General features: G+C 49.4%; 4 protein-coding genes and 1 non-coding gene across 5 annotated transcripts; 4 read left to right on the forward strand and 1 right to left on the reverse strand.

Annotated features, from left to right (window-relative positions):
- Window positions 1-1946: 1946 nt before the first annotated feature.
- Window positions 1947-2203, reverse strand: EI90DRAFT_3070776 (uncharacterized protein). The gene has a single exon (XM_039061250.1). It carries the CDS (start codon window positions 2196-2198, stop codon window positions 1974-1976), a length of 225 nt encoding a protein of 74 aa, XP_038912897.1. The 5' UTR covers window positions 2199-2203; the 3' UTR covers window positions 1947-1973.
- A 1526-nt stretch (window positions 2204-3729) lies between these two features.
- Window positions 3730-7280, forward strand: EI90DRAFT_1949423 (uncharacterized protein). The gene is made up of 6 exons (XM_039052367.1): window positions 3730-4371; window positions 4422-4542; window positions 4602-4873; window positions 4930-5881; window positions 5958-6771; window positions 6834-7280. The coding sequence occupies exons 1-6, from the start codon at window positions 3935-3937 to the stop codon at window positions 6884-6886; spliced, it is 2649 nt and encodes an 882-aa protein (XP_038912898.1). The 5' UTR covers window positions 3730-3934; the 3' UTR covers window positions 6887-7280.
- Window positions 7281-9431: 2151 nt separating this feature from the next.
- Window positions 9432-12149, forward strand: EI90DRAFT_2930212 (putative transketolase; the record flags this gene model as incomplete). The annotated part of the gene is made up of 11 exons (XM_039055017.1): window positions 9432-9577; window positions 9653-9718; window positions 9863-10202; window positions 10257-10272; window positions 10331-10433; window positions 10494-10624; window positions 10674-11200; window positions 11256-11325; window positions 11380-11840; window positions 11904-12009; window positions 12064-12149. 11 exons carry the CDS (start codon window positions 9432-9434, stop codon window positions 12147-12149), a joined length of 2052 nt encoding a protein of 683 aa, XP_038912899.1.
- Window positions 12150-13600: 1451 nt separating this feature from the next.
- EI90DRAFT_1949735 (uncharacterized protein) lies at window positions 13601-15222 on the forward strand. Its single transcript, XM_039052368.1, has 4 exons — window positions 13601-13622; window positions 13690-13803; window positions 13859-14591; window positions 14653-15222. Exons 2-4 carry the CDS (start codon window positions 13787-13789, stop codon window positions 15013-15015), a joined length of 1113 nt encoding a protein of 370 aa, XP_038912900.1. The 5' UTR covers window positions 13601-13622; window positions 13690-13786; the 3' UTR covers window positions 15016-15222.
- Window positions 15223-15385: 163 nt separating this feature from the next.
- Window positions 15386-15459, forward strand: EI90DRAFT_t187. The gene has a single exon. It is a non-coding gene; the product is annotated as a tRNA-Ala (tRNA).
- Window positions 15460-15642: the final 183 nt, after the last annotated feature.

Below are 15642 nucleotides of genomic sequence, written 5' to 3' on the forward strand. Positions count from 1 at the left end.
TGGGTCCGCTCGTTCACTTATGTAATACTGTCTGAAACGTGCTCACCCTGACTAACACAAGCAACGCCGAAAGTACGTCAGATCCTGGAAGACCCAAAGGCTGGAGAAGTAGATCTCTACCTTGAGCTCCCAGAATCCATAAACCTTGCAGTATGAAATCGAGTTATCACTAGTGTGCCACGAGTGCTGGCCCACCTAGACCAAACAAAGAAATTAGTAACGAGTCAATCAAACAATAGGGCATACAGATAGTCCATTTCCTTCAAACGGACCTATGGTTCTCCCGGAGTTAGTGACAGACATGACCAAAAGTCTCATTTGTGATGAATATCGAATATGATCTTGAGGGCTTCGCCAATGGAACTTATTGATATGCCAGAACACTCAGACGATTCGATCGACGAGCGGACGATGCTAGATGGAGTGCGGTATAGTCAGAGTAAGGACATAACGATGCAGAACAATGCAACAAGGCAGGAGGAAGTGGTGGCAGGTCGAGCATGAAAGGATAGGTGTGCATTGGCTCAGGAATAAAACGTGTTGCATCGAACTGACACAGCATCCCGAGAGGGTGGGGCAGGCAGACGGGGGCAGGGGCGTTGGGCTGTACAAGTCGCCCTCTCACTCATGGCATGGTGTTGTGATTGCACGAGATATCGCACTGCCAATGTGCGATCCCACAATCAAGAAGTGCCCACAATCGCCTTAAACGCTTCGTAGGACTTCGGGATCTCCTTCCTGTCATCCAGAGGCTTCATCCCTTTACTTGGACAAGGAACAGGCAGATAACAATAGCTCACGCGGGTTTCTTCTGGAGGATAGGTCCCATGGCGAATGTGGATGGCCAGAGCCTAGGTAATGGAGTGATAGGGATTCAAAGAACGTCGGCGACGTGCCGATCATGGTGGTGCTGGGAATGACCTGAGAGAACGAGCTTAGAAACTCACGAAATGACTCACTCATCTTAGGGAGGGAGTCCAATCGCTTCCCTGTTCATGTTATTGCCGCAACTGCAACTGCTACAAGCTGAGCTTGTGCATTATCGGGCTCCACTAGCTCCAACTTGTTGTCCTTTTGGACAACAAGAATATTGTTCTAAGAGCAATCGACAATACTAACATCGGCCCGTGCATGTCTCATCTTGCCGCGAATAAAAGGCGAGAGTTCGTCCGTGTCACTCGATCTCGACGAACATAACCTAGAACCTTGAAAAGCGCGACGGTAGAATGGGACCGATCATGGCGAGATCAAGCAGCTCTATATGGTGATCTTGTTGCATAGAATTAGCGTCAGAAATGCTTAGCAGCCCTTGGCCAACAACCGAGGGCTGTGGCAAATTTGGTGACGCAAAAGTTTTCCCAACGGCCACAGCGAATGCATCCTCGCCTTAGAGCCTAGGGCCTCCTGCTAAGACTGGAACCCCTGAATCTTGGGAGGCACCTCTCCGATTGGAGTTCTTGGAGTCAGAACAGAAAACGTGTCTTGAAATGACTTATCTGCTGACTTAACGCTAGCTTCTAACACATGTCTAGCCTCATTCAAGTCTGGCGGCGACTGGACCCTCAACGACCTGGAAGCCCTTCGTTCCTTGACTTACAGGTTGCATTCCTTGTGTGCCCGTATCGTAGTTGAGGTGCGTGATTCGGACTAGATCAGAGCTCCAAGGTGTCTCTGCCAGCCTTACCCATTCCACGCATAACAATAATGCATGGGTAGTAGAGTATCTAGCTCCTATCTGTGTTTTTCCCGTGTTTTACGCTGGCTCCGCAGATGTCATTTCCATAATCAACCCGACGATGGAACTTGCTTGGGACTGAGACCGCCTGCAGTGTTGGCTGGCTTTTGCGGACGCAAGGGCTGTAGCAGCCTCCTGGAACACTAAAGTTTCAAGCACATTTTTTCATGGCAGCACTGTCCTTCGCAAAGAGATGTACCGTTACTATTTCCTATTCATTACCTCTCCAAGAATGGAGTCACATTCCTCCGCAAATGATTAGAGCTTGTGCGTCTCCCATCACCGTAGCACGCTCGGCGGAGCTAAGGACTCTCATTCTGACCATATTGAGGCATAGTCGATACCAGGAGGTAGATTCAGGACTATAATTCCAATAAACATCTATCTTGAGATGTGCTATTGGGCAGTCGTGCGAAGCTGTTGTTGATGCAGAGGACGAAACGATGAAGTATACGAAGTCCATCAACCAATTGCGGGACCCTTCTTGCTCCTGGGTTATACGTTTATTGAGTTGTCTCAACCGCGAAGTAGCAATCTTCCAGGGTTCCAACTTCGAGGTGTTGGCGGCTCCGGAGGCACCCAGACAGCGAGCCCGGGCCCATAGTACCCTCATGTGGTTCCCCAAGGCGGCCTTGCGCTGTTCCATCCCTCCTGCATTATCGAGGCAGAACACCGGCTGAGGAACCACCACGAATTCACAAGCAGACTTCACAAGGAAGATGAAATGGTAGGCGTGCCTGTCATTGTCTGTACATTCCAAGGCTTTATTGACTCTGATTGACTGTAGATCATCCTCTACTTCTATGTCCTTCGCACCTGAAGGGCACGCATCATGCCTGGTCTGCGGATCTCTGATGAGCCATTTTTTGCCTGGCCTGTCTAAGATAGCGCCAAGCTGCAATATATCAACAGTGATGAAATGAACACCAATGACACGTAAACCAAACACAGCGCCTGAAAGGGCACACAACTGAGAGGCTCTGATATGAGAACCTGTTCGAACGGCACAGCCTCGTCAATCTACATCGAGCAATGTGTTGTAAATGTGTGATTGCCCGAGACATGCTGAGTTCAGTGCTGCCAAGAACCGCCCGGTGAGAGATAGGTGACTTCAACGCGAACTGGCGGCAGGATCGAGGGAAACCTGCAGTCTCCAGTATAACCTTCAGTCGGTATGATCATGACAAAATGACGGGGCAAGAGTGGTGCTGATAAGCCTCGATTGTTCAGGGAAGCTTCGCACGAGCAGAGGAGATATGGCCATTTAGGAGTAATAGGTGGATCCCTTAGATGTTCAGTCTCTAATCTAAGGGAGGGGGAGGGCGGGAAAGACACCGATGACACCTGGTGATTGCCGCAGGTGTAACGGTTCTAATCGCGTGGTGAATTATAGGAAACATAAAAGAGTCGCTGAATCCTCGATGAGCTTCCAATAGCATTGAGGAGTCTAAAGCAAGCTGGGAGAAATGGCGGGATCCGAGGACGTCAAAGCGATGGGATGGTATCCCGAGACCCTTCAGCACAGGCGGCGGTGGCAAAGTAACCTGCCCACTCGTTATTTCCATCTTCCAACGCAAACCAAGGCGAGAAGCCATGACGCCGCCCGGGCGACTGAGCGACACCGAAGTATAGTCATACAGCCTACAACAATGGAATTGTGCCGCAAACAAAGGCAAGGAGGTTCCGCGGGGAGACGCGAGGAATCCCGAACCCGGAAAAGGGCTACGCAGCAACCAGAGGTGAAGATCATCAATAAGATCAGCGGGAGCCAAACAGGTGGACTACAATGTATGGGCAAGCCACAAACCTAAGGCAACCTAGATAATGCCTACTGGGATATGTGGCCAAATCTGTCCTGGGATGATCCACGCTGCACTTTTGTTGCGGGCGCCTTAGGACAAACAAAAGAAGATGTATCTGTCGGAAAAACAGGGATTGAATTGCGACGAACCGGGATAGGAAATGGCCCCGGAAGCAAAGGCCAATTGAATTAAGGGCGATTAAGCTGCTCTTTTGTCCACAAGTGGCAACCATTCAATTGTTCACCAAGACCATTGTCCTACCATCGGCCACTGCGACCATGAACAAAACCATTGATAACTTGGTCCCCTTCCATTACTTTCTCTCTCCTCTTTCTCTTTCTTTTTCTCCATCTTTTTCGATTTCGACGTCGCTGGTCGGCTCTATCTATAACGTCCAATGACCACACGTTTCCCTTCTCCTCCTCCAAACTATAACCACAGCAATGCAAGCCATGCGAACCTGTCTTCATTTGAACCGCACGCAAATTCAAACACAAGTGCTAGCACTATCCATCTTCACGATCCCAACTCCCAACCTAATCCACGAGCTCTCACACCTTACCTTACTCTGCCTCATCTCCTCTCATTGACATGGCTGGCGTCACCTGTCATATCGCTTCTTTTCGTCGCTTTCCGCTTAGTTAACACGACAGAATCTGCTCAAGACGCCGTGAAAGATGCAAAGTCCTCCCTCATGGCAAGTTGTCTCGCTGCACAAGAAGCTGCCAGTGCTGCCGCCAGTATACCGAGGTATATGGCTATTGCTACTAATGAAGGCATTGTAAATGTCGTGAATGCAAGTATCGACGCGTCAAGGGAAACGATGATACTCTGGTGAGTGATTATTCTAATCCCATCCTCGGAAAACGCTAAAGGCCGCTTAGCCTAACGATCGTGGAGGCTATTATCGAGTTCATTATTGATATGTACCGGAGCACGTTCCTCTGTTTCCTCGAACTTGTTATTCGTGGTGGTCTCGCTATCCTCATCGGAGCTGTGCAGCAAGTATGCTCAAACTTCACTTTCAAATATGTTCAGGTTCTCAACGAGAATTCCCGATATAGATATCCGACTTTGTGACAAACTCTCTTAGTACCATCCGAACGTCTATCCAAAATGATGTTGCGACCGCCAACAATGTCATTGCTGCCGCTGTGGCTGCCATCAACAAGGTGGCCAATTTGGTCAACGTTAATCTGAATGTACCCCAATTCAATATCCCAAGTCTGAATGCATTGAACAACTTCACTATCCCTACGGGCTTTGAGGATTCATTGATCAAGCTCAATAATTCATTGCCAACTTTGGACGGCTTAAGGGAAAGGCTCGATTCGATGTATGTTCCCGGTCCATATTCACCATCATCTTTCTGATAAATTGTTCGTGAATCAGCATCGAGAAGCCATTCGATATTGTCAAGGCCGATATTAATGACACCTTCGCCTCCATTCGCTTCAACGGCAGTGTCCTCACTCTTCCGCAGCAACGCGCCCTCTCGTTCTGCGGCTCAATGGACACAGGCGTTGTTGACGATCTAGGCCACGACCTTAGTCGCATAGCACGTATAGTTGCCGCCCTCCTTGTTGTGGCAGTTATCTGCGTCATCGGAGCAAATTGCTTCCTGCAGTGGTGGAGATGGAGATCGACACAGAAGCATCTTGAATACATCCGAGACGCGTGGCGTGCCGATCCGACGGCCGTACATCAGCATAATACCGTTCACAATGTTCGAGACAATAACGACGGTGTCCCTGCTTTCAACATGACGGATCATAACCTCATGATTCTCATCAATACCTCCGAACATCCTCTCATCTCAAAGCTCCTCGATCGAATGACGACCGTGTTCAGGTTAACACCCTCTCAACATATCAACCTTCGTTTTTTTGCCTCCTACGTCTTCCACCCACCGGCACTAGCATGCCTCCTGATAGGTCTCTTCGGTCTCATCGCAGTTCAGATCCAACTGGCAGCCGTCGGTCCTCTCCAGGCACACTACACATCTAGACTTAATTCCTCCATATCCGACTTCTCCACCTCAATCGCAACGCAACTCAATTCGGGGATGACCAACTCAAGTACGGAGTACGCGAACAATGTCAATAGCCAAGTTTTCGTTGTTCAGAAGACGATTAACGATAATTTGTTTGGATGGGTTAATACGACGACCGTAGCGTTGAACGATACTGTTGTTGGATTTTATCAGGAGATACAAAACGCTATTAATGCAACGTTGGGCGGGACTATTTTGGAGGGACCTGCGCAAGAATTCTTGAGATGTATGCTCGGGACGAAGATTCAGAGCATTGAGGATGCTTTGACATTTTTGCATAATAATCTGCAGGTGAGATCTGGTTTTACTTCCTCGCCCTCTGATCGTGAAACAAGAGCTAACACAGTTTCCATGTATTTGATTGCAGGTTAATATTACCCCTGTACCGACGGACGTCCTGATACTGAGCAACGGTACAATGGACGAAATGACGCGTCCTATCGCTCTCGCAGCCATAGGGGGTGGCGCTCCGGGCAACTCTACTTCCACTCCAGACAATGACGGGTCAACTCATGGTCTCGTTGGAAAAGTGATCACCCGATACATCGCCGCTCTCAAGAAGGAACGTATCATGTTCGCTGTATTCCTCCTCTTGTGGCTCCTCGTCGCCTTGATTGCTTTGTTTATTATCGCATGGCACTCGTACGGTGCTGAATGGGTCGAGGAGCGGAAGAGGGAGAAGTTCCGGAGGGAGAAGGGGAAGGAAATTACGCCTTGGTATAATCGAAATCATACTCCAGATGGCGAAAGGGGAGCAGAGGCGGGTTCACCCGAGGTGATTAGGAGTATGGCCAATGAGGCTCCTTCAGACAGAAGAACGATCGGGTTGTTCCCTTCTGATATCCCTGATTCGAACGAAAGGAGGTTTAGAGGAGATGATGAGGTTAAGACACCCATGAGCGAGGTTGATCTTAGGACGTTCACACCTCTGGCCAGTCCTAGATCGAGACGGTCCCGTCTCGTCATAGCGAATCCGACGAATAACGATTCGCTTGCTATTCCTGTCGTGAAGAAGGAAGCAGAAGGCATTTATACGAGCCAGTGGGATTGGGACGAAGACGATAGTGAGAGAAAGAGGGGACGATGGAGTATTTGGAAGACATTCGGAACTAAGCTGAGGAATGATACGAGGAGGGCGGACAGGATGATGGATCCTCTTGGTTATCGGCTTCGAGAATCTGGTAGGTCGCATTCATGTCCCCCCGATCATAGGAATCCTGATTCCCCAACTCTCATTACAGAGCTCGCAGCTCGTCCCGAACAGGATGCCTCCGGGACGAGTGGCGGTTGGCTTAGTAGACTCGCCTTTTGGCGTTCCCAACCTGTTGATGATAACGAGTCATTAACAGACAATAGTTACGAACGGCACAATGCTTTAAATGCGTCAAATTTTATTCCTACAACTCCAATCCAGGCTTCGGCCCCTGCATCAGTTCCTAATGTTGTCCGCCCATCACCTGTTCCCATCCACTCTCAGAATCCCTCCTTCACACTCGCTGCCCCTCCACCCCCACGTCGAGCTCAACAGGACGTCCCAGGATCCGTCGGTTCCACTGGAGACCTCCCGGGGGCATATGCAGTTGCAAACAACACTGAACATGAAGATCACGAACGTGAAAATCGAGTCTCTGTTAACCCTGCTGTACCGATTCACTATCATTTCGTCTCTCAGCGTCAGAACTCCGTCTCTCCTCCGCAATCTGCGGAACCCGAACTGGAACGTAAGACGTCGATCATGGACAGACCACGTCCGCCCAGGGAATCCAACCCCTTCGCCGATTCAAAACGTGGGCCTAACGCGAGGATATCATCTACGTTCCCCCCTCCGGGTTTGTTAGCTTCGAGGGAAAGAACGATACTCCCTAATAGAGGATATGTAGGTGTTGGAACTGGACCGAATAGATACGGTGGGAATGGCAACGGCAACAGCGTTAGCCCTGTTGGTGCTGGTGCTACTGGTGGGAATCCGTTTGCGACGCCGTTCGATGACCCACGTTCGCCTGCCACGCCTGCAAGTGGCCCATATCCTCGGGCGATCTAAGGTAATCTGTACCTTTTGACTTAACGCAATGATGCTTTCGTGATGCTATTGAACTTTGACGATATGATCTGTTTGGCGATGACCTCCCAGGCGATGTGCAGGATTTGCGCGTTCTTGACCAGCTTAAAGCTATTCTGTTTTTGTTCTGGTAACTCGCCTCCATGCTTGCGTCTGGACAAGCTTTCTTTTAATGACTATATCCATGGTCGCGCGCGCAACCTTTGCTATGACAAACTATCAATTTCATACGAACTTTACGAACACGCAAGTTCCTGCACAAGCCGAATATATGTACCATTTTGCCAATATAATGTATCATATCTGCATTATAGTTCACTTTCTAACAACAATGTTCTCCCCCTCAATGTGGCCTGATTGCGAAGTTCATCCTGGACCGAATCAGTCGTTGCAGCCGACGATAGCAAATTTTCCAAGTTCTATCTCTTATACTCGAGGTGATGTGCGTGTATTTCGGTAACTGGGGGATGACTAGTGTCCTTGCCAACTTGCCATCCAAGAGATGGCAATCACATCTATTCCTGGGCTTACATAGAACTTCGGTGATCGGAAAAGCTCCATCCCTGATGCCGTGCTGCAAGAGGCTGCCTTCGAAGTAGGCGGGCGAGGTGAGACTGTAGTTACACTTCAATGAGGCTGGGACCATCATCCCGGACACCCCAGGAATGGAACAAAGGTCGTCACGATGATCCAGGAACAATCGAAATGCCACTTCGCGCTGAGCACCCCGATGACCAGTATGGTCACTGGGAGACTATCAAAGTTTATTTGACCACTCCGAAGACAAATGGAATCCTGAAGCAAAGAGCGTACCACCGTCCAACACTCACGCGAGATCATCGTATCGCTTCGTCGACAGAAGTTAAAGATTCCACCTTCGAGAATTTAGCCTGGTGATGCAAACATAATCGCTGCTTCGATGCAAACTTCAAACTCGCCTTTATCAATATTCCCCGCCTGTACGCAGGGGCCTACCGATACGTCTCTCCCAAGATCAACCCTCAATTGCAGAGACCTCACGCCAGATTCTTTGAAGTCCGTGACATGAACATGCAGAATAAGTACGTGACACCGGACATCGAGTGGTGCGTGACAGCCGACCAGGACCGCGTGACATGGGTATGTCCGGGTGACGAGTTTGTGTCCCAGAGAATTTGAACAACTTATTTTTTTTTACAATCGGACAGATTTGTGGATAGCGGTGAGTTGGGACGCAGTAGACGGGCGAGAAATCTGGAGCAGATGGAGAAGGCACCGCTTTTGAAAATGCAGTAGCCAAATTAGGAAGTTTTGAATTGAAATTTGCATAGCCACTGTTATGTCTCTCGCTCTCTCAGAATGTGACACCCGGGCTTATGATAAGACCGCCACCTGCGTGAGGCGTGACAAATTTCGAAAAAAGTGCCAACTGGGACAGCGTGACGCGTGACCGGTTGTTGGTTGTGCCAGTACAGTATCCATAGAATTGCTGAAAACCCCTTCTGTGCCACCAGGGGACTGATGGCTTCCAGCGTGAATTTACTATACTCTCAGGGAGCACAGCCGAGACACACAGGACAACTGCAGAATATCGAGAGCAGATGAATCCGATTTAAATTTATGGCACGTGATGGATCGGGCAGGAAAATCGCGTGAAATATATAAGAAGCGTCGGGGTTCTCAAAGATCCCACATCGTACACCTCACCCCTGGTACGATCCCATATTCCCTCTCTTTTGCTTTTACCTCAGCCCAATATCGTAGTAAAGATCAGCATTTCGCCTCAGATAATTTCCTCAAAGGATGGTTGCATTCACGCCCGAACCTTTGGATCTTAAATCCATCGACACCATCCGAGCTTTGGCCGCGGATGTAGTTGCGAAAGCCAACAGCGGCCACCCTGGCGCCCCTATGGGCCTGGCTGCTGCTGCTCATGTCCTGTGGTCACGGTAAATTCTTATCGATCTTCCATCAATATGAGGAGATCAGAGATGAACTAAAACCGATTCGTCACTCCTATATAGATTCTTGAAAGCCAATCCCAAAGATTCAAAATGGTTTGCGAGAGACCGATTCGTTCTTTCTAATGGGTATGTTGCCTCTGCTCATCTTCCCTCTCAGTTTTGGCCCTGACTATAGTGCTATTCAGTCATGGGTACGTCTCAACTCCAGATCGGCCGAATCATCGAATCGTTATCTAAGCTCCAGGCAACCGTTTTCCTTCTTCCAAACAGTTGCGCCCTACAATACATCATTCTCCACCTTTTGGGCTACAAACTTACTTTGGACGATTTGAAGGCATTCCGTCAAGTTGATTCTAAGACACCAGGTCATCCGGAATACCATCATACCGATGGTGTTGAAGTCACTACTGGTCCTCTGGGCCAAGGGTTTTCTAACGCTGTTGGGTTCGCCATTGCTGAAGCCCATTTGGCTGCTACGTTCAACAAGGAAGGTTTCAACATCGTTGACAATTACACGTATGTTTTTTTGGGCGATGGATGTCTGATGGAAGGTGTTGCGAGTGAAGCTGCCTCTATCGCTGGTCATCAGCGATTGGGGAAATTGATTGCTGTGTGTCAGAGTCCCCTTCACATAGACGAGAAGCTGACGGGCTGAATTCTTCAGATTTACGACGATAACCGTGGGTTTCCACCTCATGTTTGCACGAGTGTGAACTCAGGAAGACATATGCTGTGTAGATATCACTATCGATGGAGATACGAACGTCGCGTTCACCGAGGACGTTCTTAAACGTTTCGAAGCGTACGGTTGGCACGTTGCCGAGGTAAAGAACGGCAACAGGTACGTTGGCCCGTTATTCAATTTGCGCGCGGCGACCTGACAGCTTCTCCCTTCTCTTAGCAACTACGAGGGGATCTACAACGCCATCATTGAAGCCCAGAAAGTTAAGGACAAGCCATCCCTGATCAAGTTAGAAACCATCATAGGGTACGGTTCCAAGCAACAGGGTACTCATGGTGTTCATGGTTCTCGTATGTGATTCGTTCCACTCCTTGACCATTTCTCACTGGGTCGACCTAGCTCTTAAGAAGGACGATATCGTCCAGTTGAAGCAAGCCATTGGTTTCCCGCCAGAAGAATCATTCTTTGTTCCCAGGGAGGTCTATGACCTTTACGGAAAGATTGCGGAGAAGGGTGCTTTTGCGCAGAGCAAATGGGAGGCCCTCTTTGTTGAATATGGGAAGAAATTCCCGAACGAATACGCCGAGCTTTCTCGTCGCATCAAGGGAGAACTCCCGCAAGGTTGGGAGCAAAAACTCCCCGTCTACAAAGTTGGAGATCCCGCCGTTGCATCCCGCAAACTTTCCGAGACTGTGCTTACGGCCATTCATGGCACTCTCCCTGAGCTTTTTGGTGGCTCGGCGGATTTGACAGGATCAAACTTGACACGTGTAAAGAACGACGTGGACTTCCAGCCTCCGAGCAGTGGTCTTGGGAATCATGCTGGGAGATATTTCCGTTATGGTGTCCGTGAGCACGGTATGGGCGCTATTTTGAACGGGCTTTCGGCCTACGGTGCCATCCTTCCTTACGGTGGGACTTTCTTTGTAAATAATTGTCGACGGAAAGGTTTCTGGAAGGCACTGAGTAGGCTTATCCTAGAATTTCGTGTCGTATGCTGCGGGAGCGGTTAGGCTTGCCGCTCTCTCGGGGCATCAGGTCATCTGGGTCGGTAAGCAAAATTTAAATGTTTGAGCGTTAATTTCCGCTAATTCGGACAACCCAGCGACCCACGACTCGATCGGTCTCGGCGAAGATGGTCCCACTCATCAACCGGTCGAGACTGCCATCCACTTCCGTGCCACCCCCAACCTTCAAGTCTGGCGCCCTGCAGACGGTAATGAGACATCAGCTGCATATCTTGTCGCCATCAATTCTCGGACTACTCCTTCCATCCTCTGTCTCTCCCGTCAGAATCTTCCTCAGCTAGAAGGTTCTACTATTGCGAAGGCCGCCAAAGGTGGTTATGTCCTGCATGAAGTTGAGGGCAAGGAAGACCTTACTATCGTATCCACCGGATCTGAGGTCTCTATTGTTGTCGAGGCAGCAGGGAAGCTGTCCAGCGATGGCCTCAAGATCCGTGTCGTGTCGCTACCAAGTTGGGAGATCTTCGACGCCCAGTCCCAAGAATATCGACTGAGCGTTCTTCGTTCTGGAGCTCCTATTTTGAGCGTCGAGGCTTACTCGGTGAGCACTTCTTCATGGTCGGCTGACTACTTCCCCACGCGAGGCTAATGAAGGTATGAACAGACGATTGGCTGGGAAAGATATAGCCACGAGCAGTTCGGTCTCAAGGGCTGGGGTTCTTCAGGTCCCTACGATAAGGTTTATGCCAAGTTTGGCCTCACCGGATCAAGTGGGTGCTCGACCCTTTTGTTTATCGGCATTCTTTCGTTAAACCCGTCCTTAGATATCGCTGAGCTTGGCAAGAAGACCATCGAGTTTTACAGGAAGAAAGGCGGCGAGGTTGTCTCGCCACTCATCAAGGCCTTCTGATAGTTTCTTCTCCTTTCGTCCTAGACTTTTTTCATTGTAACAAGAAAAACCGATGTTTGTGCGAGATGAGTGTAATTAGGAAATTGTGTGATTGCTCTTTTCCATTCGTTCGCAGAACATCATGCTGAGTAACTGGCTAGGCAATTCAAAATTATGTAATTCTATTCGGAAGTTCCCCGAATCGATTTATCTAAGGCGTTTGGTTCGCCAGACATCTCTCCCTCCAGCACATTCATAGCCTTTACCTGCATCGAACAAAAATGTCCTATGCAGGGAGTCCGAAGGGGAGTGCAAGGAACTTCAAGCCACGGAATGTCAAATGTTTTGTCAGTTCTTATGATGTGGGCTCAGCGACACCTTTTGAAGACACTCGCTTTACAGCACTTCGATCCTGTTACTGGTCAGCCGGAGGATGGCCATGACATGAATTCTGGCTCGTGTCGGTTAGTGTCAAGCTAGCTCTTCGCGGAATATGTTGAGCCCTGATAACGGAAGATAGCTTCGCCCATCCCATTGACGGGCACGCCTGGGTAACTGCAAAGACGTCGAGAGGAGGGCCAAAACGCTCTAGCTTAGAGGACACACAGGATGCGGGATGGCGGGGTCGTTCCTCAGAATCTTCAAAGAAGGGATTTTCGCCTCCTCGCCGCTCACGTTCGCCACTACCTCGTCGTTCCCGTTCGCCACCTCGTCGTCCACGGCATCATTCTCGCTCACCTCCACGCGGCCGGTCACACTCACGTTCCCGCACGCCTCCACGTTTCCCTTCATTTCACTTCCGCTCATCACCTCCAGGGAACGCCTCATGGTTACCACGTCCGAATTCACCTCCGGGCCCTCACTCCCCTGTACGCTCTGGCGGATTGCCGGACAGGGGATCTTCGCCCAAATGGTCTAACTCACCCCCTTGGCCAGGACAACGCCACCGTTCCCCCCGTCCTCCCTCACCACCCTCTAGACGTTCACCTCCGCCAAAGAATCGCGTGCCGACGGCTCCTAGGGCCTTCGATCTATCACTGGGCGATAAGCAACCCATTCCAAGGAGTTCTTCGAAACGGAAAAATTCCATAGGAGAGGAGGAAGTAAATAGGAAAACTGCTCCACCCGGCACAACCAAGTACCCCACGTCGACCCGGAAAGCTAGCTACGATAGCTCCATGGCACCACCAGAAACACCTTCCGCTGCAGCCAAGAATGGAACAAAGATCATCTCGGAGTTAAGCACAGCCCCTTCTGCCATCCCACCGAAGACTTTCCCGACTGAGCCCAACAAGGTAGCCACCAACTCGACAGCATCTCGTAGTCAGCCATCTTCCTCTTTCTCCAAATTGAATAGTTCAGAGTCTCGATCGAAATGGGAGCCTTTGGTGCCCATAGAGACATCAAAAAACAAGGAAAAGGAGAAGGGAAAGGAGCAGGGGAAAGAAAAAGAAAAGGAAAAAGATAAGGACAAGGATAAGGATACGGAAAAAGGTAAAGATAAGGACAAGGACAAGGATCAGGGCAGGCATGCAGATATTCCAATATCACGCAACAACAGTTTAACCAATCCTGCGGCTGCCGGAGCAAAGTCCGAGCCGCCACGCAAAGGTAGTTTAACGACGCCCGCGACCACTCCCGAGTCAAAAGAACGAGCCATGATGGACTTCATCAAGTCTGTATCCCGGACAGATTCTTGTTGCTGGAAACTGACATAGTGAACATATTAGACTCGTGGTTTCTCTCGATGCCCCCATTACACGCATCAAAGAGAAACAGAGCGAGCTTTCCCGGATAAATGATTGGCTGCAACGCCGGGGGCAGTCCGCGTTGGACTTATCAAAAATCCCCGAAGTTGTTGCTCTTCGCGAAAAAATTGCGGAGGATGCAATCTTCATCCAAGGTCGAGTGATGGAGGCTGCTAAGCAGAACAAGATACCGATAGGGGATGCAACAGACCCCGCTGGTGCAATGTCATCTCAAACATCAGCTGATTTGCAAACCCGTGAAGCATTACAGGATACAGTGCGAAATCTCAACGCCAAGTTTGATGAAGTCCTCCAGTTGCGTCGCATTGGGAGACATCCTCTTCAGGATCAACGAGATGCAGAGCAAAAGGCTTTCCGTGATGAAGTTGAAGGAATCCTTGCTAACGTGCGAAAGGAGCTGGATGAGCTGTATGAGAGGAGCGCCGATGCGGAGGAAATGATAACAGAGGCCACAACAGTGCTCAGTGAAGAGCTGCATGAGCGCTTCTCTCAGCGACTGGTCAAGACTCGTGAGTTTGGACAGTCCAGGGTTGCGTTAGAGAAGGATGCGCGAGAATTGTTCACTCAGGTGGAGAAGGACACCAAAGTCCAACAAGAAGAGTTTAGGGCTCTTGTTGATCGGCTCTCTATGCTTGAAAAGGAGAAGCAAGAACTTTTGAAGGAAGAACAGGAATACAAGGAGATCCTGGCTAAGGTACAGGATGAGTCTATGCTAACTCTGTTTCACCCTGTTCTGGCTGACTTCTGTTTCACAGAGCACTGAAGATCTTGGCATAATGAAGAATGGGCTGACTGCTCTTGTGCAGAATCGGGGTGCAGTTATTTCACAATCCGCTTTATCCGGTGGGGCCAAAAATAAACCTATGGAACATGCATCAACAATTGGTGCAGTGGCTGATGACATTGTTCAAAATATTGTTGAACAGCAATTGAAGCCCCTGCTTGGGAGAGCCTTGCAAACTGCTCGCGAGGAATATGATAGTCAAAGCGAGGAGACGTTGCAGAAGGTGGTTACAAGCTTGGCACCCACACGCGAGCTTCAAAAATGTTTGGAAGAATGGCATCAATCCATTACGATGCCACCACCGGCCTCAGTTCGGCCTCCCCTTGCCCGCTAGCGCTGCATGCTCCCTCAGCAACACCACCTATCGTATTTCCCTACCCTTGTATTGAGACACTTATAGGGTGTCACCCCTAACTCTCTCATTCACTGTCACTATATATTAAGTCCGATATGTATATTTGTATCAGAGTTGTTGTCATATACCATAATTACTCGTCCCATTTCCCTTCAATTCATATAGCTAATTAGATGCTCATCTGCCCAGCAGTTGTTGAGATCGAGGCTGATCGAGGTGAAGACTTTCCGGAAAATTCCCACAGCGTGATCAGGCAGCTAATGAAGATATTACTTATTTGGCAAATTCGTCGTTAGCGCACACTTAAATCAGACCTTCATTCTGTTGAAATAACCACCTCAGCCTAACGGGGCGTATGGTGTAATGGCTGTGCACACTGAGTTCGCGATCCAGAAGACTGGAGTTCGATTCCCAGTATGTCCAACTTTTAGGTTTCCCTAAAAGACCACGTGCAAATTCCAACACATTCTCATGTTGGAGGTGAAAGAGGTAGGTTGTTACGTTGGATGGGCACGAGAATTCGGGGGCAAAAACCGCCCTTCTCACTTCTCTTGCCCCTTTAGTAAAAATGTTGTGTGAACTCATTTGACGCACATGAGAAGCCGC

This window comes from Cantharellus anzutake (genome assembly GCF_015039405.1).
Source record: "Cantharellus anzutake strain C23 chromosome Unknown EI90scaffold_46, whole genome shotgun sequence".
Lineage (NCBI taxonomy): Eukaryota > Fungi > Basidiomycota > Agaricomycetes > Cantharellales > Hydnaceae > Cantharellus > Cantharellus anzutake.

What these genes read in the sequence shown, in the direction of transcription:
- EI90DRAFT_3070776 (XM_039061250.1), bottom strand. Translation starts at nt 2,198, where the DNA reads ATGGACTTCGTATACTTCATCGTTTCGTCCTCTGCATCAACAACAGCT.
- EI90DRAFT_1949423 (XM_039052367.1), top strand. Translation starts at nt 3,935, where the DNA reads ATGACCACACGTTTCCCTTCTCCTCCTCCAAACTATAACCACAGCAAT. An exon ending in AGGGAAACGATGATACTCTG is followed by an intron (nt 4,372 to 4,421) that starts GTGAGTGATTAT and finishes AAGGCCGCTTAG; the next exon opens with CCTAACGATCGTGGAGGCTA. An exon ending in TTATCGGCTTCGAGAATCTG is followed by an intron (nt 6,772 to 6,833) that starts GTAGGTCGCATT and finishes CTCATTACAGAG; the next exon opens with CTCGCAGCTCGTCCCGAACA.
- EI90DRAFT_1949735 (XM_039052368.1), top strand. An exon ending in ACAAGGAGATCCTGGCTAAG is followed by an intron (nt 14,592 to 14,652) that starts GTACAGGATGAG and finishes TCTGTTTCACAG; the next exon opens with AGCACTGAAGATCTTGGCAT.